General features: G+C 37.1%; 2 protein-coding genes across 3 annotated transcripts; one reads left to right on the plus strand and one right to left on the minus strand.

The window, feature by feature from the left end:
• The first annotated feature begins 3681 nt into the window (after nt 1–3681).
• Nucleotides 3682–10427, plus strand: LOC112200333. The gene is made up of 10 exons (XM_024341357.2): nt 3682–4297; nt 5236–5303; nt 6057–6127; nt 6327–6605; nt 7084–7247; nt 7345–7400; nt 7515–7567; nt 7671–7791; nt 8987–9084; nt 10109–10427. Exons 1-10 carry the CDS (start codon nt 3996–3998, stop codon nt 10178–10180), a joined length of 1284 nt encoding a protein of 427 aa, XP_024197125.1. The 5' UTR covers nt 3682–3995; the 3' UTR covers nt 10181–10427.
• Nucleotides 10428–14284: 3857 nt separating this feature from the next.
• LOC112199630 (CBL-interacting serine/threonine-protein kinase 21) lies at nt 14285–17783 on the minus strand. 2 transcript variants are annotated; one of them, XM_024340611.2, is made up of 15 exons: nt 17296–17783; nt 17117–17179; nt 16933–17004; nt 16742–16849; nt 16584–16655; nt 16407–16460; nt 16122–16247; nt 15942–16031; nt 15712–15837; nt 15508–15615; nt 15300–15404; nt 15143–15208; nt 14983–15057; nt 14781–14890; nt 14285–14687 (listed from the first exon to the last, which is right to left on the minus strand). In XM_024340611.2, the coding sequence occupies exons 1-15, from the start codon at nt 17455–17457 to the stop codon at nt 14630–14632; spliced, it is 1395 nt and encodes a 464-aa protein (XP_024196379.1). In that variant the 5' UTR covers nt 17458–17783; the 3' UTR covers nt 14285–14629. The 2 variants fall into 2 exon arrangements, with proteins under 2 accessions (XP_024196379.1, XP_024196378.1); XM_024340610.2 differs by having other exon boundaries at nt 15300–15419; nt 17296–17780.
• Between the last annotated feature and the right edge of the window lie 6168 nt (nt 17784–23951).

A 23951-nucleotide genomic window follows, 5' to 3' on the forward strand; every position in this document is an offset into this window, starting at 1 on the left:
GTTGATCGAGTCATAGCGTTGACTTATACTTGTGGTTGGGAGTTGTACAAGTATTAATCACAGGATGCTATGCTCTTTGGGTGATAAATTCACAAGGAGGCAGAGCTAGGGGTCGAGTTAGACCCAGAGGCAGGGGTAGAGCCCGAGGTAGGGGCAGGATTCCTCCTCCTGTTGAGGAGATGTTCGAGAATGATGCTGAGGCATCGAATGTTGAGTTGCATGTTCCACCTGTTGTGGAGGTTGCGAATGATGTAGATCCCACTTGTTTGTCAAAGTTGGCAAAGGAGATTTCGAGACTGGGAGGAGTCCCATTTCAGGGAGGTACGGATCACATGTTGGCAGATCAATGGATTGAGAACATGAAGACCTACTTCGAGATGGTCGTCTGTGACGACATTGAGAAGAGGAAGATTGCCACATTTATGCCCCAAGATGATGCACGGGTGTGGTGGAATGGCACACAGAGAGTGATGGATGTGTCTACCATGACCTGGGATGGTTTTGTGGAACTATTCAGGAAGAAGTACTTTCCGCCTTCTGTGAGGGAGCAATTGGAAAGAGAATTTGTCTTGTTAGTCCAAGGGACTAAGAGTGTGAGAGAGTATGAGATTGAGTTCTCAAGGTTGTATCGCTTTGTGAGGCAGATGGATGCTGAGAGCTTAGCTATGAAGTTTCAGTGGGGACTGAATGCTTCAATCCGGCGCAATGTCGCTGTTCTGGAATTGAAGATGGTGGAGCTCATTTCGCTAAGGCTATGGCCATTGAGCAGGAGAACCTAACTTTCCAGGAATATGAATAAGCTGAGAGGGATTTCCAAAGAAAGCGAAAGGCAACTGCGGGTAGCAGTAAAGCATCTGGGAATCGAGGTGGATTCTGGAAGAGGCGCAGAAATCATCAGCAGGCGCCAGCTAGGGCTGCAGCTGCACCTAATTGGCAGGTGGCAAACCAGAAGTGTTTCAATTGCAATGAGATGGGCCATGTTGCTCGAGCTTGCACGAAACTGAAGAACTTGGCATGCTTCACATGTGGCCAGACGGGGCACTTCTCAAAGGATTGTACCTAGCAGGGTAGGGGACAAGGGAACCAGCAGAGGCAACTGCCTCAGGAGCAGGCTAGGGTGTTTGCTATTGGTCAGCAGAATACTGGAGTAGAAGGTACCTTATCCTTATTTGATTTCTTTGCTAGAGTGTTGTTTGATACGGGAGTGTCCCACTCTTTCATATCTAGCTCTGTGATTGATATGTTAGGTTTGACTCATATGCCTCTTGCTAGACCCTTGTGTGTTATTTCCCCACTTGGTGTTTCCCTTAAGCTTGATATGTTTTGTGATGCATGTTCGATTGTGATCGGTGGTAGAGAGCTTTCTGCAACTTTGATTGTGTTAGCAGATCATACGTATGATGTTATTTTGGGTATTGATTGGCTAAGGCCAAATCATGCTATAATTCATTGCTTTGAAATGGTAGTGTCATTTCATATACCTGGACAGCTGGTGTTTCGTTATCGGTGTCTTAGGTTAGATACTGCTTTGAGGGCAAGATTCTTAGCTCATGTGGAGTCAGTGAGTTGTGCTGCGGTTATGACAGAGATTGTTGTGGTTTCCAAGTACAATGATGTATTTAAGGAAATACCAGGGTTACCTCCAAGGAGGGTAGTGGATTTTGCTATTGATGTGATACCAGGTACTGCACCTATATCAATGGCACCATTTCGGATGACACAAACTGAACTTAAAGAGTTGAAGGAGCAAATTGATGGTTTACTTGAACAAGGGTTCATTAGACCTAGTAATTCTCCTTGGGGTGCACCTATGGTGTTTTCGAGGAAGAAGGATGGTTCACTACAGTTGTGTGTGGATTATCGGTAGTTAAACAAGGTGACGATCAAGAATAGGTACCCTTTACCTAGGATTGATGACTTGTTTGACCAGCTTAAGGAAGCTACTGTATTCTCGAAGATCGATTTGAGATCTGGATATCACCAGTTGAGGGTGAAGGATGATGATGTTCCTAAAACTGCTTTTAGGACCAGGTATGGACACTTTGAGTTTGTTGTCATGCTTTTTGGTCTAACCAATGCACCTGCTGCCTTTATGGACTTGATGAACCGTATGTTCAGTCCGTGCTTGGATAAGTTTGTGGTGGTGTTCGTGGATGATATCTTGATTTATTCCAAGACGTTGGAGGATCATGATAAGCATCTGCGGATCGTGCTCCAGATTTTGAGAGAAAAGAAGTTGTTTGCGAAATTCAAGAAGTGCGATTTTGGCAAAAGGAGGTCAAGTTCCTTGGTATGTAGTTTCGAAGGATGGAATCTCTGTGGATCCTTTTAAGGTTGAAGCAGTGATGAACTGGGGCCAACCTACTACGGTTACTGAGGTACGTAGTTTTCTGAGTTTGCAAGTCCCCGAGAAAAGAAGAGAAATTATAAAAAAAAACTCAAAAATGAGAACTTTTAGTAAAATATACCTCTTAGGGTTGCAGTTTGCCTTTGATCCTTGTTGTTGGATTGCAGACGAGCTTTCGATCATTGGTTAGGATTGCAGAAGCTACTTCAATCCTGATTACGTGTAGTAGAACTTTAATCTTAGTTACGTGCAGTCGAACTTTAATCTTCGTTATGGGACTGCAGAGGCTGCTTCAATCCTGGTTATGTGCAGTTGAACTTCAATCCTGGTCACGGGATTGCGGAAGCTGCTTCATTCCTGGTTGTCGTAGATTGCGTGCGGAGCTGCTGCAGAGGGTTAAGGGGCTGAGGAGGGGCCCTTGATGCGCAGGGGCAGCGAGGGTGCATGGGCGGTGGCGAGGTTAGCACGGGCTATGGGCAACAGAGGCATCGGCGGTGGCTAGGGTTTTTGGGATTTCAGGATTAAGGATTCGTGCTGATGACGTGTTTAAGGAAAACCAAAATTTGGAGAGAACTTAGTCGTCATTTCATTGATAATAGGGGCATCTTTATATAGAGGATTACAAGACATAGAATCAAAGTCGTATAAGGAAAGATAATCGTACAATTAATCGGTTATCTATGAATATTTCTGAGAATATCTCTAATTCTAAATCCTATTACAACTAGGTCAAGTAATTTAGAGTTTGAGCCAGACACATATTCTGGATTTACTTGAACACGGAAAAGATTATAAGAAATCTACACTTATTGCACTAGATTTGAATGCATGGTTGAGTGGCGCTGGCAAAATTGTTTCCCCTTTTAGTGGCTGTGATCTTGCTGCATCACATTAAAGGGCATGGTTGTTGGTCACAAAAATCTTATTTCCTTATCAGAAAACAAGTCAGTGGTGTTAAGGGTTTATGACGACTTTGATTTGGACTAATGGTTTTTATTTATTATTATTTTTTTTGAATAAGTGAAATTCCATAAAAAGCATTGGGCCTGAGTTAAGTTTAGTTTTTTTGTTTTTAATTAATAAAGGGTTGGTGCAAAGTTCATAGTTTAGTTTTTAATTAACAGTTCTCTCAGTACTTTCTGAACTAATTGAATTAGATAACATGTAAAGTTACTGAGATCACGTCTCTTATTATCACACATTTCAAATATGCGTAATGTTTGCCGTCAACCACTCGTCTTTTCAATGCAAACAACATTACGCCACAACGCCCTCCGAGAATCTGAAAAGATTTCTTCTAGAAGAAGAAAAATGATTGAAAGTCAGAAACGACCAGGAAGGCAAGCTTCGAACACACGCGACATAAATAAGCAGCTTCTATTGGGGCTGCAGGGTCAAACAAAAACACACTGAACAGTACCACTTCCATAAATACAACTCACAAGTCGCAACAACCAATCGGAATCCGTTAACTTGATCTGAATTTCGTTTCAAAAACTCGTCGGAAAACCGCTTAATTTCCCCCCCCGCCTACATTCCTAAACCGCCCCCAAAAACCACCACCTTTGCAAGCTTCATTTCAGTGCTCACACTTGGACACTTGTATAAAATCCTCTTTCTCCCTCTCTCTTGAAAAGTTGAAAACCACATGATTGCAGCCACTTCTCCTGTCAACTCCGCTTCCCCGATCCCCGCCCCGAACCCGACCCGAACCCGCCGCCCGCGCCAGCTCCGCCTAGGGTTTCCTTCCTTCTCCGAGCCGAGGCTCTGTGCGACGCGGCCCAGGATGGACTTCCTGCACAGAATCGTAGGCGGAGGCTGCTGCCGGGGATCCACGCGCCAGGGGCTGAAGGTCGAGATTGATAGCGGCGGCGAGGATATCTTCGTTGCCGCCGCCAACAACGCCGTTCCCGAACATCTCGTCGTCATGGTCAATGGAATTATCGGCAGGTACGACTACGACAGTACGACTTCTCAATTTTAATTACAGAGCTAAGTTTTTATCTGCGTGGTAAAAATTGCGGTTATGCTTGATTGTGTGATCTGGTAGAAATGATTGCATTGGGAAAATGTGCTTAGATTGAAATGAAGCGCTGTGTAGGTTGGTTTATATGGTTTACTGTATTGGACTGTGTTAGAACTTAAGTTCAAAGGGTTGTTGAGTTCGATTTCGGCTAATTTTAGCTTGGCTTGTGAAAGAAGTAAATCATTTCCAAGCAGCATATTAAGGCTGTAAACATGTAAGGAAATCTTGAAGTTTGTGTGCTTGATTCCTAAAGTTGGTGAATAGTTTGAATTTTGTTTATGTTAAAGCAACACCTGCTTGTTTTTAACCCGGCTCGTCCTTTTGAGCTTGGGCTGCAACTCTGTAAGGCTTGTAGTTGTTAATTTCTGTGTTTAACTGGGAAGGGGAGATTAAATATCTAGCTTGAATGTTTGGACCAGCATTTTAGTAAGTATTACATACTAATGTTCCTTTGTTTGTTTTCTGCAGTCGAATGTTTTTGTTATTGGTTACATGGTTTTTCATTATTTCGTTACCTATATATCTGTTACTGTATTATTATGTTGAGTGAGTCCAGCTTTGATACAAATCAACCATGCTTAAATTTGGAAACAGAATTTTATGCAAACCCAAGCTTGAATGAAGCTTAAGCTCATTCTTAAGTCAAGCCAAGTCTAAGATCCCTATATGTCTCATCCTTAATATACTTTTGCAGCCTTATCTCTTCTGCCAATCTGTGATTTCAAATATTTTCCTTACTCTTCAAGTCTATGTTGTTTTGTCAATTTGAGCGTTTGATGTTTTCCTTTTCTTTCTAGTGATTTTGATTGTCGTTGTGTCAAGATATCTGCATTTCATTGACGTTCTCTATCCATGATTTCAGTGCTTCAGATTGGAGATATGCTGCAGATCAGTTTGTGAAAAAGCTTCCTGATAAAGTAATTGTGCACCGTGAGTGCTTCTTGCTACTTATGCTCTCCTCTTTACATGTGCATCGATGTTTCTTTATATATCATATTGGTAGGAATGTCAAGGTTAAGCTTGAGTATGTATACGGGAATCCTAGAATAAACGTGACTATAAAGATGTTTAAGAACTGTTTCAAGTTTGCTGAATCTGAACTACATTATACATCTAGTAGTTGCTTACATGCGTGTCTGTGTATTGTGTTGTGTGTGTGTGTGTGGCCAGTTCCAGAGAGGACCTCCTTACTTTAAGAATTTGAGGATTTTTACTATTTTACACTAGTATATGACCTAATTCAATGATTTCTACCGTTGATCCTTTAGATTCCTATGCAAGAATATATAGGCGCACTTTTATTGAGTTGCACGCCTGAAATACAAGGTTGTGTGAAAACCTGATACTTGAATACTGCATCTCATCCTTTGTCTTCCTAATTCTTCCTCCTCTCTTTTTTCACGGTTCTTTTTTTCTTTTCCTTTCTCCCATGTTAGCTCTCTCTACGGGTTCTATATCAGTCATTTCAAAAAATTTAACTGCCAAAGTCCCTATAGATGTGATATCTTTTAATGAATGCTCTAAAAGCTGATGATAATATAAAACAGACACACACACACACGTGTGTGTGTGTAATATTGTGATTGTGCAGGCTGGACTTTTTTTTTTCCTGCAATTGTACGATAGGAATTCTAGTCTTTTCCAGAATACTTGTATGCTTCTAACTTGATATTTTGTCAGCAGGCAGTGAATGTAACTCTTCTAGATTGACATTTGATGGAGTTGACTTGATGGGTGAGCGGCTAGCTGAGGAGGTATAGTTATATCAATTCACATGCCTTAGAATAGCATACCTTTGTTTATGAGACTGTCCTAACATGGATGGTTTTAAGTGAAAATAGAAAAATTTTGTACTCCCCAGTAGAAGAAAAAAGCAAAGACAAACATCAATGTTAGAATGTTTTTATTTGAAATTTGGAGTATATCTTGATTCTAGAATTATATGCTAAGCAGGTATTAGCTGTTGTCAGAAAAAGGTCAGAGGTGCGGAAAATTTCCTTTGTCGCTCACTCTTTGGGGGGGTTGGTTGCAAGGTATGCTATCGGGAGGCTTTACGAACCTTTTCCAAAACCCGAACCCTCAGGTGATAATGGTAATTGCATAATTGAAGGGAATACAAATAATTTGACACAATCCCTTGACCAGCCTCACCAAGGTACGATTGCTGGATTACAAGCTATGAATTTTATAACGGTTGCAACACCACATCTTGGCTCAAGGGGAAATAAACAGGTAGGTCAAGGAAATTGTATCTGCTATGCTAAAGAAATTTGAGCATTTGTGAATATACTTCTGCATGTTACCACATTTAAATGGAGAACTATTTTATTTGAACTCTGGGGTATGTGCCTTTTTATTGCTAATTAGGTATTCATTAATCGTTTAAATTGCAGTTTATAATTGAAAAATGGAGATAATATATGTTAATAGTTAAACTTCTGATATTAAGATTCTATGCTGGTTTTGATTACTGATATAGTGAGTACTAAATCATGTAGTATTGACAAGAGGTCCATGTATTGTAGAATTTCTAATGTTTTTGATACTTTGTATTCTATTGTGAGAATCTTTGTGCAATACTATCATACACCTCTACCGCTGAATAATTTTTGCAAATTTCTCGTGAACTAAAAATTGCGTTGTACTGTTGTTATTGACCAAACAAGATGAAAGAAAAATAATAACTGTGTTGTTAACTTTGTTTCCGCAGCTCCCATTTCTCTGTGGTCTTCCCTTTCTTGAAAGAAGAGCTTCTCAAGCTGCCCACTTTATTGTGGGGAGATCTGGGAAGCATCTCTTCCTAACAGATAAAGACGATGGCAAACCTCCCCTTCTTCTTCGAATGGTTAATGACTCTGATGACCTGAAATTCATGTTAGTATTAATATCACTGCAAATTCTTATTATTTTCATATACATTGAATTATAATTAGTAGTATATGGTAATACAACCTTTTTTGGCCTTTTACAGGTCAGCATTACGTGCATTTCAGCGTCGTGTGGCATATGCTAATGCAAATTTTGATCGTATCCTTCATTGGGTTTATCTTGCTTTTAAAATACTGATATCTTATGTATTTTGTATACATATTTATTGTCTTAGAACCATGAAAATCTTGTTTATGTTCACTTATCTTTAAGATATGGTTGGGTGGAGAACTTCATCGATTCGACGTCAACATGAACTTCCGAAGGTAAAGCTTGCTTTTTAGACTCTCTATTTCAATTCGGTGTCAACATTTTTTTCTAGTACAGTTCCTAACTCTGATATTTTATTTTGTCCATTTTCATTTGCAGTCCAATCTACTTGTAACAGATGAAAAATATCCACATATTGTACATGTGAAGCAAGAAACTTTAGATGATATTCATAATAATGCATCTTCAGCTGCTGAAAACCAAAATATCGACTTGGAAGGTTTGTCAAACTTTTTCCTTGCTGAGTTGTGTTTAATTAGGCTTTGGCCCTGATGTTGAGGATGGTGTGGGCACTGGGTAAATCCCATGTTTAAGTCTTTCAAATATTATAAGGTCATAAATGTTAAATTAGTGTGGATTCAACAGTGTGAAAGTTGACCTTGTTATCACTTTTCCATTTTCATGAATTACTAAAACAGTTTGATTCAAACACACATATAGGACAGTCGTGGTGCTTTCTTGTCTCGGTTTTAACATATACACATACTTCTTGACTTAAGCTCCTTATCTACATGGCACACACTATCATATTAGCGGAAAGTTCATGAAACAAATTTATCTTGCCTCATATTCTCTTTTACACTGTTATGCAATTTATTTAAGGATTTTTCTTAAAGTTGGAGATAAATCAAGAGATAGAAATGGGCAATTATTTGGAGTAGGGAGAAGGGAAAGTACTTGGATCCTCTGCTTGGATGTGCTTGAAGCAATCCTAACTTTGTATTACAATCCCAATGGTTTTGAATCCCTGGTTGTAACTCGTAACCCGCAGACAATGAAAAAAAAAAATTCGTTGTTTCTTCTGTTCACTTATCTTTTAGTTTATCAATACATGGCTAGGACTAAAGTGAAGCACATCCAAGCACACAAAATCTGAAAACATAGTCCAATTAAAAATAATAATACTAAGACAACACCAACAATTATAGGAAAATTTGATGGATTGAAAAAGACAGAAAGATGGTCAGCAATACTGTGGAATGTGCAGATATGAAAAAAAGGAGAAAGAGGAGTGCTCATTGCGATGACTGCAATCATTCTAACCTTGTTCTGATAACAACTTTCTACTTTTAGTATGTTCAGTCTTTGTGCCATGAGAAAGATGGTCAGCAATACTGTGGAACATGCAGATATGAAAAAACGAGAAAGACGATTGCTCATTGCGACGACTACAATCATTCTAACCTTGTTCTGATAACAGCTTTCTAGATTTCGTATTTTGGGTCTTTATGTCATTAGAATGATATACTTTCACTGACCATTTTCAACCTGAAGTTGGAGACCCAGAGTTGCATTAGTGCAGCATTCCTAAATAATTAATTTTCCTTCTCAAGTTGTCTTGTGTTCATAACTTCATATATCAAAATTCATCTCTAATATACGTTTACTTAGTATCTTTCCTTTCCTGTGTGCAGAGGAGATGATCAGAGGTCTCACTCAAATACCATGGGAACGTGTAGATGTCAGCTTTCAAAAGAGCCGACAAAGATACATTGCTCATAATACCATTCAGGCAAGTTTGGTTATATTGCCATGGATTTTATATGATTTTGTAATACCACCTAAAATTTTGCCTGCGTCACTTTGACTCGTCCTGTCTCCTGATCTTCAAAAAGGAAACAAAAATGGTTCTTGTTGTCAAATCCATAATATTTTCTGTTAAAGTAACAATGTGCCAAGTTTATAGTATACAGGACTGTTTCGTTTTTGGTTTTTTGTTTTTTGTTTGTTTGTTTTTATTTATTAAAAATTTTTTTAAGGATATTGTTGTTTTACATCTTGAAGTATGAATTTGAAAGAAAAGAAAAAATATCAAAGTTTATTCCCTTTATGTCTCTTCTTTTTAGTAAAACAGGGCACATGGCTTCCATGGCCTTAGGATGCTTCATGAAGCACCCGAATTAAGCAAAATAAATGTGCCATTGAAGCATTCAGATGGGTGCTTCTAATGAAAGCGCCCATCTTATATGGTCCTTCATTGAAGCACTCAAGGACTATATAACAATGGAAACAGCAATCCTAGTTGCCATGGCAGGCAGACCCTTTTTTATATATAAATAAAATTTGCTTGTCCACACATCTTTGACAAAAAAAAAAAAAAAAAAAAATCCAACAAATCTTTTGATGGAAGGACCATTTTAATACCGAAATGAAGTCCAGAAGGGTGCTGATTTGAGTCAAATTCGCACAGGGACCAAAGTGAAATATGGATCAGTTCATAAAACATGTGTATAATTTACTCGGACCCATTGTTTGCATGTCACTTCAATAAAATAAAAACTGTGCTGAACGTCTATATGTTAAAAGGTCCAGATTCTGCTCTTGTTTCTGAAGATGAGTGCATTTTAACTTTGAGTTGATCTATAGGCAGACTATTACGGTAACGTTATATCTAGATGTCAAGATTGTTTATGACCTTAAGGTATGCAATTTTCAGTACAGTGAACTATAGAAATAGTAAGGATCTACTTTTCATCAAGAAACTTCATCTTTTGCGTATTTGTTTTCTTATGTATATTACTCTTTCATGCATACAGGTCAAAAGATATTGGTTGAATTCTGATGGTGCTGATGTGGTTTTCCATATCATAGATTACTTCCTTCTCTAAGGCTTTTATAAGTTTTATATTTTAGGAATAGGTGATTGAGCAATGGATTGGACTGTTACGTTATGATCGCTATCATCATTTTTAAAGTTTATCAATGATGTTGTGATTTATCATATGTAAATTCATTCATTATTTGTAAGCCATTTCCCAGTTGATAGTCTCTGCATTAATGCTTTTGTTTTGTAATGAAACCCTCATTCTGTTCAGTTCTGTAAATCATTTGAAAAAATGGAGTAGATTAATCTGAGTTTATGCAAGACTTCATTTGATCTCGTTGGCCTTGAAATATTCAACAACAATCAAGTCAAATGGGGAACTGCATAAAATGAAGCCTAAAGACTCTGGCTTTGTTTTTCAAAGTATTTCAGTTTAACGAGAGTGGCGAAATGAAGGGTTTCTCCTCTTGAATATATGTAATAAGTTTAGGCTGTGGGATTCAGGACTGGAGGCGTGTGGTGTGGCGTCTGGGCCAAGAAACAGTAGTCTGGGCTCGACTTTTGGACTGAGGTTCCAAGCTCCAACTACAAAGCCTAAGGGCCTAAGGCTTTTATCCCAGTTGCTTTGGGGTGTAGGCTTAAGGTCAAAGGCTTTGTTGTCCTTGCTTCAGGATTGAGACTCGAGCTCTGAACTTGGAGGTAACCTGAAGTTGTGTAGGGACAAGGGCCCATGTGTGAGGTTCGAGATTGGAGATTTAGGGTTAGGGTTTAAGTATTGCGAATCCATTACTTTGGTTCAAGTCCTATTCTCCAAGCTCAGGAGTGTAGGCTTGAGTTCGAAGGCTTGGTTGTCTCGGGATGAAGTTTGAGATTCAAGCTCTAAGCTTGGAGTGAAAACCATGCCCCTGTTGGAGGAAACACTTGAGCTTAGGGTTCAACCATTAGGGTGACAGGGCTGTTGTTCAATGCTTGAGCTTAAGTCTTAAGACTCTGGGCTAGGTTAGGTTTTGCGGGCTCAAGCTCTATACATGACGCTAGGAACATGAGGTTCGTATCAATGCCTCGAGGTTTGGTGCTTACACATGGTGTTCGAAACTCAAGACCAAGAGCTGATGGAGTTTGGGCTCAGGGCCAGTGTAATGAAAGTCTTTACTAACTTCTTACCATTAATATATGATACAGCTAAAATAGCCTCACAATTTAACCCTGCAAAATGTAGTTGTCAGTATAGGATAAGCAGGGATCGTTTAGTCCGGGGATTGTAGGGTACACCTACACAAAAAGGTCAATTAACAAATAAAAGAATAAAATGGGGGTTTTGAAATTTGGTTCCTAATCTACTTAAAATAAAAACGAAACAAATAAAACTATCTACAATGATCGACTTCTTCACACTTAAATCAGAATTTTTAAACCATATTAACATGCAATGAATTATTTCAATCTGAACAACCTAAAATCGTGCCAACTCTAAATATTATAAATGAATTCGAAGTATAAGTCTGAAGAGATCGAGTACCACTTTAATTCTTCTTTTTAATCTCCTAAGTTAGGAAAAGTCCATAACTTAAAATATTTCATATAAAACATCACGTTAATACTGAGGAGCATCCGTCAACATTAAATATGAATCATTAAGTGCAATTAGGATTCTGAATTCAAACATGCATGCATCCATAAGAAGTTACAAACACACGAACATGTAGCATCTAACCTCGACCATTGTACATAGCCTTTACCACTTCAATTTATGCCCTAAAACGATTAGGTGAATTAGAACACAAATTTGGCTTTATTAACCTGCAGATTAACATAATTATTCAACCAAAATCATATGCTTAAAGATATAAAAGGATGGCACAAAATCAGATTGTAGACATATCATAAACAACTCAAGAACATAAAGAAATGAATTTGAAAATTACTAACATAAACTCGTTCTTAACAAAAATCCAACTCCAATAATAAAGTTCACAATCAAAATATGAAATTCAATACTAAAGAGTACGAAAACAAAAATAAGGGCTATGGATTACACTTTTTGATCTTCAAAGAAGCTTGGAGAACGTCAAGAGAACACAGGGCTAGGCCTTCAAGAATACGAACAGGCTTGGAGAAGTCCTAAAGCTCTTCACGATAAGAGGCTTTTTCTGAATTTTGGAGAGGGTTTTGGAGAGAAGAGAGCTAGGCTAATGAACTGAATTTTGCATGAAGAAGTGATCATTTTGGAGTAGAGAATGGCTGTTATTTATAGTGGAATTCTCCTCTCTTGTGATGCAATCATGGCCAATCATCTAGAGGTGATTTCTCATCCAAATTTGCTTGATTTTCTCATGACAAAGTCTTGATTTTTCTGATGTCTTTTCCCCTTAATGACTCATTGTATATTCCTTGAATAGTGACTAGATACATCCCTTATTCCTCTCCTTTGAATTGCACTAATATCTTCTTCCAATTGTGCACATAATGAACTCCTACAATCAATAAAAATCAGAATTTAATTAGTGTTATAATCAATAGTAAATAAGATAATTAGGAATAAATATTGACTATAAACACCATTTTATCTCCTTGAATTCTTCCTGATTTATGCAAGTTTTCTTTTCTTTTAAGTTTTCCTTTATTTCATCAGTCAAGAGTTCTTAATGTGATGGACTCCTAAATTCTCTCTTTAAAACAAGAAAATCAGAAATATGAAAGTTCAAATGAAGAAAGTTTCCCTAGAACAAAATAGGAAATATTTCCTAAAATGAAAGAGGAAAGTTTCTAAAATGACTTGTCCTTAATTTACGCTCATTTCTGCTCTTTTTCGAATATTTTCTCCATTTCCGTCATTGAAGTACCTAAAAACAGAAACTATGTTATAATTAATAATTTTAAGAGAATAACTTCACCAAATGAGGGAAAATACATATTAAAAACGTCACACTTTGTGCTCCTATCAATATATACCCTCTCCTTTGCTTTTCCGGGAATTTTTACGGTACATCAATGTACCAATACATCAAGTAAACTTGGCTTGATATAGTAATAGACTAGTTTGATATAGAAATAGAGTAGTCTCAAACTGTTTACAATACATGGTGCCAGTATACCTTCGAATTGAACTACTTAATGTATTTGTACTGTAGACAAGCCCTTGTTTCTCAGTTTTCTGGTTCTTATGTTACTACAAGGTCTAGGAACTAATTTATTGTCGAAGTCGACAGATTGTATAGTGGTCAAGATTAACCTTTCAAATTTCAGAATAGAAGTAAATAACTCAATCGTAACTTTATTACTTGTCTTTTAACCTAACGTCTTATTAGCTTATGCTTTTCATAACATAATAATGATCACTAGGATACCTTAAAGATAAGTGACTGGATTCCATTTTCGCTACCATGAGTTCTGTACTTGTATTAACATTAGTAATTACGCACTAGAAACCAACCCCAATTGTGAGTTGTGAGGGATTCTACTGCTGTTTGGTGTTTAAGTAGTGTAATAGATGCTCACATATATATTATGATAAGTTTTCCCAGTATCCAGATTAAAGCCTGATTTGCAATCTGATTTAATTTATGTCAAGATAGTTTTAGTTCTTCTGACACTCACTGCACACTGTGCATCAAATAGAATCTTGCCAATAAGTTCAGTATCTGATGGCTATTTGCAAAAATGGCCATCCATTCTGTCGAAGGCTAATCAGGAAATAGTGATGCTGGTTTAAAAGTATGATTTGTTATGCTGAACTAGTTTAAGCTATTGAGTTGGATAATTTCAGAACAGTTTTGCATTGGAGCTAGAAGATGATTTTATGGTTTTAGGAAAAGGTGTAAATCTACTCTGGGAAAGCAAAGCTAAGAAATTTGCTTGGCATGCTTTGTATAATGAAAATTGCAATGGAGAATGAACAAACCTCTAATTTAAATCTTTGAATATTTGGCTGGGAAAATTTTAAACATTTAAAGTAGTCTTCTATGATCAGAATCCTTTGTGTAGCAATCTGTAAGAAAGCCTTACCCTTGCTAAGTTCTGTTACCTTTGCTAAGTTCTGTAACCTTCTAAGAATTTAATGCATGCAAGAGTTGGTCTTATTTGATGTGTTTCACCATCTGTCCTTGAGAAAGTAGGAAACTCTGAAATGTGGTTCAGGAATTTGAATGCCACATGATAGACAACTTGCTGAACTACTAGAGCTATTGAATTGGTGGATTGAAAAACATTTTCTGGCTCCATGTTAGGAGTCAAAGATAAATCTTCCTATCAATAGTACAATGAAAATTCAGAATGGTGAGAATCCAACTTTATGTTTGGGTAATTATTTTCTCTCCAGTAACAAATGGAACATGCATAATACTCTTATTTCCTCTTCTTTCGACCAGCAAGCAAAATACTCTTTGAAAAAACAGGTTCTTCTTTGGCATTGTAGTCTATAAGCATGCCTTACATGCTTGATAATATTTACTTCTCTACATATATATCATCCTTTTGGATTCATCAGACTTGGCCTTGAGACGAGAGAAACTGATCAAGAAGATGAATAACCACGGTGATCATCGATTCTCGTGGATTTTGTCTTCTCGGACCTGCATATAATAATTAAAACATACTAGTCAGCCATCTGAAGAAATACATATTATATACTGACACTGACCATTGCAAAATCCATTTTGATTTACCCTTCACTTTCTTGAATACTTTTGCTTTCGATGTGGTGTACCTCAGACTCTTGCATTTGTGATGAATCACCTAATTCCTCTGTCAGCTGACTTGTTAGACTCTTACAGAACTGGTCATTTTGAATACATTGTTATTTCAGTAAGTAAGCAATTGTGATTATACATGCATAATTAGTTCAAATTAAAGTCAGTCATTACATACTTCGTTGTATGGTCCAAGCTCCCCTGCGGATCTTGATATTTCTACAACACAATGTGCGGGAGCCACTTCGATCACCTGCCAATTTTCACTGAGAAGGTGAGGAATTGAGAAATCAAAATCATTCACCAAGAATTCAGAAAAGTATAAGAATGTTAGTCACCTCTGCTGACATATCAATATATGATCTACAACATCTAGTCATCCCTTGTTTCGCATGCATTTTGATCTGATAAAAAAAAACATTTAGCTTAGAGGAATTGTTGAAAATAGAAAAATACAAACAAAATGATGCAACAATTAATTTGAAGTTTCTGTACCTTAAAGTTGTTTGTTCTTGCTACTGAAAGACTCACATCCATTGCAGCAGCTTCTATTTTCCTCATGGTTTCATTGATTGTGTGCTGGGATCCAAGCCTTATTTTCTGCTTATTGTTATACTGAATCAAGGTTAAAGTTCACCATTATTCACTATAAGCAATTAAAGCTGGGTAGTATGGCGAATTTGTTTCTTAATTGTAAACTTGCCTGTTCCTCAAAAAGACCTGATAAATCCAGATCATTTGACATGGCTATCAATTGGAATGCATTTATAAAACTTGATGATTTGGGAATTTTGGTCTCCTTGACATTTTCCTGCAATAAAAAGAATAACAATGATTTAAAATCAGATGTTTGGTTTAAGAGTTAGATATTAGTCTGTTTTGTGATACAATTTTTTGAGCTTTTTACCTCGATTGAATCAAATGCAGCATTGACATCATCTAAGTAGATTTTCTCGTCACTATCATTTCCACATGTAGGTATGTAATCCTTTTGGAACCATTCATTTTCGATAATTTCTGGTATTGTTAGTCGCTGCAGTGAAAAAATGTATTCATGAGACTGTGCAAGTGTAAACATAATTATGAGAGATGTGGAATAGGATTAGAATATTGCTCGAAAGCATGTTGGAGCTATACCCTTTTGGGATTCGGATCAAATATTCCTGAGATCAGCTTCTTTTGGCTTTCTGTAAACCAATGTGGAAATCTGTATTCTGCTCTGGATATCTATGCATATGAGCAACAGTTTTCAGATACAGGAATTTATGGTAATTGAAATGATTGAATTGCTAATAAGATCAATGCTTTTAATTATACCTTTTTGTACAAATTCATCAGGCTAGAGTCATCAAATGGCAGATGACCAGCAAGTAATTCGAAAAGAATCACTCCACAAGACCAAACATCTGCAGCTGCTCCATCATAGCCCTTATTTGCAAGTAGCTGTTGATGAATACATGAAATCATCAATAGTACGTGATCGAAAGAAATTTAGATATGATGTTTGTACTTTAAAATATATGCTAGATAATTTTAAGCTGACAATTTTTCTTTCTCTGTATACAATTTAACTCAATAAAATATAGTTGAGCAGCAACATACCTCAGGAGCTACGTAGCTTGGAGAACCACATTTAGTTGACAACAAATCACCAGGCTGTTGATATCAAAATTTCAGCCAAACGGCCATTTAAATTGTCAGATTTTTTTTTTTTTTTAACCAGTCATAATATATAATAATGGCTCAAGAACATAAAATTTTTATGGAAAGTACTCCTACCTTACGCAATGCGCTAAGTCCAAAATCAGATATTTTGAGGTCTCCATTACTGGTCAAAAGCAAGTTTTCTGGCTGCAAAAGATTCAATATCTTTTCAGTAAGAGAATGAACTCATGAAAGATTCATGTCGTCGTGCTCTAGTTAATTTGATTACTGACCTTTAGATCTCTGTGATATACACCTTTGTTGTGACAGTAGTCCACTGCATCTATCAATTGCTGAAAAAGTTTTCTTGCCTCCCCTTCACTTAATGTTTTGGAATACAACTAATCAAAAATTTAAACACAATTAGAAAATTTTACTACATATGTTAGCTACAAACCAAAAATGAAGGTTAGGTGAGTCTCACCAATTTGTCTGAGAGTTGTCCCCCAGATACATATTCCATTGCTATGTAGATTTTTGTCTTTGTACCAATAACCTGTATATAAACTCAGACACTCTCAGTTCCAGAAAAATTGAATTTATATATATATATATATATATATATATATATGTTCTGCCAAAAATATTCAACTGCTAGAGATATGTACCTCATGTATGCGCACAATGTTGGAGTGATTTAGAAGCTTCATTGTTCTAATTTCTCTCTGCACCTGAAAATTGATCGACGGAATATATCAATAACCTTTTTCTGTTTCTCCTTGAATTAGTAGTACTAGTCCCAGAAAATACAGAGTACAAGAACAAATCAAGGATTTGGAAATCTTGCCTGATTCATGAGATTGGTTTCCATGACCATATGCTTATCGAGGATCTTGATGGCAACATACTTTCCATTAGTGCTGTCGAGTGCCAGCTTCACCTTGGCAAAAGTACCTTCTCCGATCGTCCGCCCCAGCTGGTACTTGCCTATGTTGTTGGCAAATCCCATGTTCCCGAACTGACAAATTTCTTTGTTGATGCTTCTCCAAACAACCGGTTCTTCTTTCCGAAGGTATATTCAGTCCAACTATATACCTTGCAGATGTTTCTTATTATATGCTGGCTGTTTAAAATCTTGTTCGGATATGAAAAACATCCGGTCGAATTTGGGAATTAACTTGTGTTTATTTGTAGTTGTCATGTTTCTGGTATTCTTGGCTAATAGGGTTCTGAGGGTCGCCTTGAAATGGAGGATATTTGAAATCCAAGTGCTTGGACTATATCATTTTTATTTTGTGTGTATGAGAGAGAGAGAGAGAGAGAGAGAGAGAGAATTAGTTTTGCATGGAAGATATGACGCAGTAGTGAATGACTGACTAGCTGTTTGGCTAGTTGGTATGAGTGGGAACGTGAGTTTTGAAGTTGAATGGAAGGTAGCTGTTGATGTCGATGGGGTGGCTCAATTGAAGAATGCATGTAACATCAATGTGTAACCAGCAAATAAGGTTGGCTATGATCCAATTTCTGCTGGATATGCTTATTATGCTTGATCAAATTAATCGAAAGATCTCCTGATTGTATATTCTTTTTATTTTGACATTATGTTCATGCTCAACATTAAGCCCCTCAAAATTATGTTTTCAGAAAGGAGGTCATGGTATGCGTAAGCTAGAAAAATACTTTTTGTCCCAATAAGTGGACATCTTTATCCAAACTAGAGGTGGCAAACGGGCCACTAAGCACGAGCACGGCACGGGCCCGGCACGTTTAGAAGCGGCCCGGCACGGCCCAAGCCCGTTAGTGGTCCGGCTCGGCCCGAGCACGTTAGAATAATGGGTCGGGCTGGGCCTAAGAATATTGGCCCATTGGCCCGGCCCGGCCCGAGCCCGTAATGGGCCCGAGCACGGCCCGAGCACGACATATTGTGGGCCGGCCCGTTACAAACACAAAATTTCATTTTGTTTTTAAAAATATTAAAAAACTACAATGATGAGATTTGAATATAAGACATTTTTATTTAAAATCTCATGACAATTCCACCAATGCTTTCTTTTATATTGTCAAAATAATGAAACAAAACATTATATCCTTGTTTTGACATAAGTATTTTTTCTTAATATTAAATATATTTTTATTAATAAAGACTAATCTCATAATAATACAACTATAGAATGAAGGAAAGTTTAATAAAGATTAATCTCACAATAATATACTAAAAACAATATATTTTGAGTTTTTTTCTTTCTTTTTTTCTTATAGTGGAATATAAAAAATTATTAGAAATCTAATCCTAAAAAGCTAAGATTAAGAAAAACGTTGTAGAATTTAATTTATTTTAATTTTCTAAATAGTTAAATAAAATTAATTTTTATTTGTTCAAATTAAGATTTTAAAATCGTGTTTTATAATGGGTAGGCACGAGCACGGCCCGTTATTGACCCGGCACGAGCACGGCCCGGCACGATATGGGCTCGGGCCATGGGCCGGGTCGGGCTTAATGTTTAAGTAAATGGGCCGGCACGAGCCCGGCACGATAATAAATGGGTCGGCCCAAGCACGGCACGAAGCACGACTAAGCCCGCTTAAAATGGGCCGGGCCGGCCCGTTTGCTCACTCTATAAAGATCATATTTGAAAGAAAATTAAAAATAATTAACTCGAACATTATTTTATGCTTCAAAAATCAAAATAATGAGACAAATAGATTCTTTTAACAAGATGGAATTAATTTTTGGGTTAATTACATATAAGTGCATATTTGAATTTTTTTTTAGCCATAAGGCCACCAACTAGTTTTTTTTTCTTCATAAGGCCACTAGATTAAAAAATGTGTTATATTTTAGATATAAAAACCAACATATTTACATAAATGCCACTAGAGTAAAAAGTCAACAATCATTCTCTCTCTACTCTCCGGCGAGGTCTCCGGTCAACTCCTGCGGGTCTCCAACGACCACAAAAGCTACTGTCACTAACACCAAAAGTTATTGTGGCTAACAACAAAAACTACTCTGATGAGATTTCCGATAACCTCCGGCGAGGTCACAAAAACTACTATCACCAACAACAAAAGTTACTGTCACAAACAAAAGCTACGATCCCTAAAATCAAAAGTTACTGACATACGTATAAAAAGCTACTGACATAAGTACAAAAAACTACTATAACGCAGGTACAAAGCTACTGAACCTGTAATAAAAAACTACTGACATAGGTACAAAAAGCTAATATAAAACATGTACAAAGCTACTAAACTAATAATAAAAAACTATTGACATAGGTACAGAAAACTACTATCACACATGTACAAAGTTACTGGACCAGTAATAAAAAACTACTGACATAGATACTGATTGCACAAAACCAACTGATTGTACATGTTGATAGTGTAACACAAATTCCAAACAAGAAATGCTAGAGATACGAAATCACAACAACAAGAAAATTGAATTTCATTCAGAATCATGATTTTCCAATTTGATAAGCCATTAACAAAAGACAACTTGTAATCAATCAAAATGAAAACAGAGAACCTACTGACATCAGCTTGAAAAGATACTAACATAAGCATAGAAAGTTACTATCACAGTGTTGAAAAACCACTATAACAGTTATTGAGAGCTATTGATTTGAAATTAATCAGAACAATAATAGAAAAGCTACTGTTATCAGCTTGAAAAGATACTAATGTAACCATAGAAAGCTAATTTCTCTGTATTGAAAAGCCACTATAACAATTGTAGAGAGTTACTGACTTGAAAATTGAAATCAATCAAAATGAAACAGAAAAGCTACTGACATCCGCTTGAAAATATACTAAAATAGGCATAAAAAGCTACTATAATTGTGTTGAAAATCCATTATAACAATTATAGAGAGAACTAAACAAAATATGCACAACTGAAGGAAATTAAACGAATTGGATAAGTGATTTCTACATATTCGTTAACAAAATGCACAAACCACATAATTTGAATACTTCATGTTGTCAATTAATCGAAGCAAAAAGTACATTTAGTCTCACCTTGCTATAATTACCACTACTCGTTGCAACTAAAGGAAGCTCAGGAACTTCTTGACCAAAAACACGAATAATTGAAGTTGATACATCAGTTTATTTGCAAAAGCAACAAATGAGTGTTATGAATCATATCACAAGCAAAGTGCAAGATCAGAAATCAAACAACTACTTTTTACTTGACCATCAAACTTTGCACAATTCATAACTGCTAGAGATACAAAATCACACAACAAGAAAATCGAAATTCAATTTGTAAGCTCCCTAATCATACTTTCCGTAGGCCTGGAGATCCAAGCGGGAGCATGATAACGCAAGGCAATGTTGACGACGCTCGAATCTACACCGAGAACGCAATTCGGAAGCGCACCAACACCAAATTCGAAGGGCAGCGGCGTCGGCCTTACACGTGACGGAGAGATCAAAGCTGTTTTCTTCACCGCCAGAGAGATCTGAGTTGGACTCCAGTGAGAGAATCGGAGATGTGTAGAGAATAGGAGAGATTTGAGTTGGACTCCAGTGAGGTAGATCGGAGCTTCTTAGTCGTCGTCGTCTTCAGGCATGGCGGCTCCGTTTCTAGGTTTTGCAAACTTGGATCCATTGGAATCTCACCAGATCGGAGGCAGTGGTCATCGGAATCGGGGCAGGGCGCGGGGGGGGGGGGGGGGGGGGGTGGATGGAGAGAGCGTCGTGCCTTAATCGGCGATGGGGTGGCTGGGCTTTGATCGGGTTTGTGTTGTGGTTCAATAGATGGTGACAGTGATGAGAAATGGTGGCCGGAATTGATTATTTCCGTTGATTGCATAGGGAAGAGAAGAAGAAGAGAGATCGGGGAAAGAGAGAGAGGAGAGGGAATTAATTTCTTTTCGTTTTGGCCGGATGATCATGGAGTTAGTGGAAGGGTAAAATTATCAGGTTGAAAATAATTTAAAGCTACAAGTGGCCTTATGTATACAAGAAAATTTTGGTGGCCTTATGGCTAATTTAAGTTTCAAGCTGACACTTGTATGTAATTTTTTATTAATTTGTTATTAAAATGAATGTCACTTATCTTATATAATTGAATGATTAAACCTTTGATTGAATTGATTTTATAGATATTCTATAAAAGACAAGTTTTTAGAAAATCAACCTTTTTTAAACGACACTAGATATGGATTTGTGAAAGGATTAGTCCAAACTTATTGGACAATTCCATTACCAGAATTAGTTTACCTAGATATTTGACAGATGGATTATTCTTTTTTTTTTTTTTTTTTGTGTGGCATGAGAATTAGACCTGGTCACCTGGCGGTCAAAGCTATCTAACCAATAACGTTTGTGACTTTGCGTACTACCAACCACTTATGATTTATGAATCACCGCCCGTTCTCCGTTTTGATTTTGTGCACGTGAATGAGAGACTTTTCTTGGTGGAGGAATTGTGTGATCAAATTTAATTTTTAATCTTTAGCATGGTAGGGGACTTTTTCTTGGACGCGGTGGCGGAGCCTTGTTATGCAATGAGATGGCCATGGCCCCCTCAAACCTCAATGTAGCTGCATTTGATTGTCATTGTTTTCATATATTACACGTTATAATCATTGAAAACTAAGAGAAAATATATCATTCCCCCCCCCCCCAAAAAAAAAAAAATCATTGCTTGGTAGGATGGTATACAAAACATTGCTCAAGAGGTTAATGGTCTTAGATACTTTTCAGTTTTTTAAACGAGTTTTTTTTTCTTTCCTTTTTTTTTTTTTTTCTAATAAAACAAAGGAGATCAAATATTTGATCCAACATAATCCTAAATCAATTATTCACCATGTCTCATTACTTGGGCGCCCCAATGACTTGAACTAAAGTCGACTTCGTATCACCATTATCAACCAAGACGAGTAGGTTTGGCCAATTTCACAATACAAGTGACCGAAAATTGAAGCTAGAAGATCGCACGCTAAAAAACCTGCACCTTAAAGCCTAAAGTAGAGAAAAGCGTATGCCTACAGTGTCGTCAAACAATAGATGAGAAACACTAACACATAGATACGCCCAATTAGAAATAACACCGTTCCATCATTGAAACACAACCAGTTGCAAAAGAGGCAAGACGAAGCACGCAAATATTGACTACAATTCTTTCAAAGGACCATGCAAAATATTAAGAGCAGAGAACGTACATGTAAACACGGGTTAATTTCACGCTTTAATGTTTGATCTTGTAAACACTGACTACCCGAGGGGTTTCCATATTTAATTATAGTATTTTCTTATTAATAAAAAATAAAATTAGTGTATAGGTAAACCCATGTAATCGATCATGTGCCATGACAGATGGATCGCGTATAAAAGAGATATAATTTGATTGAAATAATTGAATGGAACATGTTGCATGCGTAAGATCCAACTCTAGATCCGCTAACAACCCGATTAAGCAATAGAATGCTTATAATTGGTAAAGTTGCAAACCAAATCACTTTTGTATAAATGTCCTTATCAGTTATCACCTTGATTAATTGGTCCAGTTCTAAATTTAAGCATTATCTGTGCGGCGATTGGACTAAAAGCAGTGCTTATAATAGGGTTGTATGACGAACGCACTTATACAAGATTTATCGCCAAAAATAAATAGTTAAATTTAATATTTAAAAATTCGAATGTATTTCGTGTTAGATGATGTATGCAATGATCTACGGCAGCATAATTTTATTTTTATTTTTTTGTGTATATTACATTTTTTTATTAATCTTCCAATAAAGTTGGGACATTGATTAGGTAGAAAGCATCTTTGTCAATCGGCCAATCTCATTCAAAGCATGCGCGCGTATTTAAAATTTGTAGGAGACTTGGAAGAGCGGGTTTGTCTTCGAATTCAAGGACCACAAGCAGAAGCCAATTTTCTAGACTACTCGTAACTAATTGTCCTATTCTACATGCGTTTCTCTTTGAGATTTTGTCCATTTACCCCATTTCTAGGGATTTTTTTCCCACTTACCCCATTAAGTTTTTTTAATTCTCTCTTACCCAATACACTCTAAGGGAGTCTTCCTTAATACCTTTTTTTTTATTTTTTATTTTTTTTTAATACCATTTTACCCTCACCCCCTTGTTACTTAGAGAGAGAGAGAAAAAAAATAGAAGAGAGAGAAACCATGGGAGACTTCGCCGGAATCCGGTCACCGGCCGCCGGATTCCGGCCAACGTTCGCCGGATTCAGGCCAACGTTGCCGGATTCCGGCCAACTTTCGCCGGAATCCGGTCACCGGTCGCCGGATTTCGGTCACCTACTGCCGCCCACCGGAATTTGCTGAAAATCTTACCGGAAAGTTTTTTTGCCCCCAATAGACATCTATTGCCCCCTAGTAGATGGGCAATAAACCTCTATTGCCCCCCAATAGACGTCTATTGCCCCCTAATAGACGTCTATTACCCTCCAATAGACGACTATCAGCCATGTATTGCCCCCCAATAGACGACTATCAACCATGTATTGCCCCCCAATAGAAG

Source organism: Rosa chinensis, chromosome 4 (assembly GCF_002994745.2).
Source record: "Rosa chinensis cultivar Old Blush chromosome 4, RchiOBHm-V2, whole genome shotgun sequence".
In the NCBI taxonomy this organism is placed as follows: Eukaryota; Viridiplantae; Streptophyta; class Magnoliopsida; order Rosales; family Rosaceae; genus Rosa; species Rosa chinensis.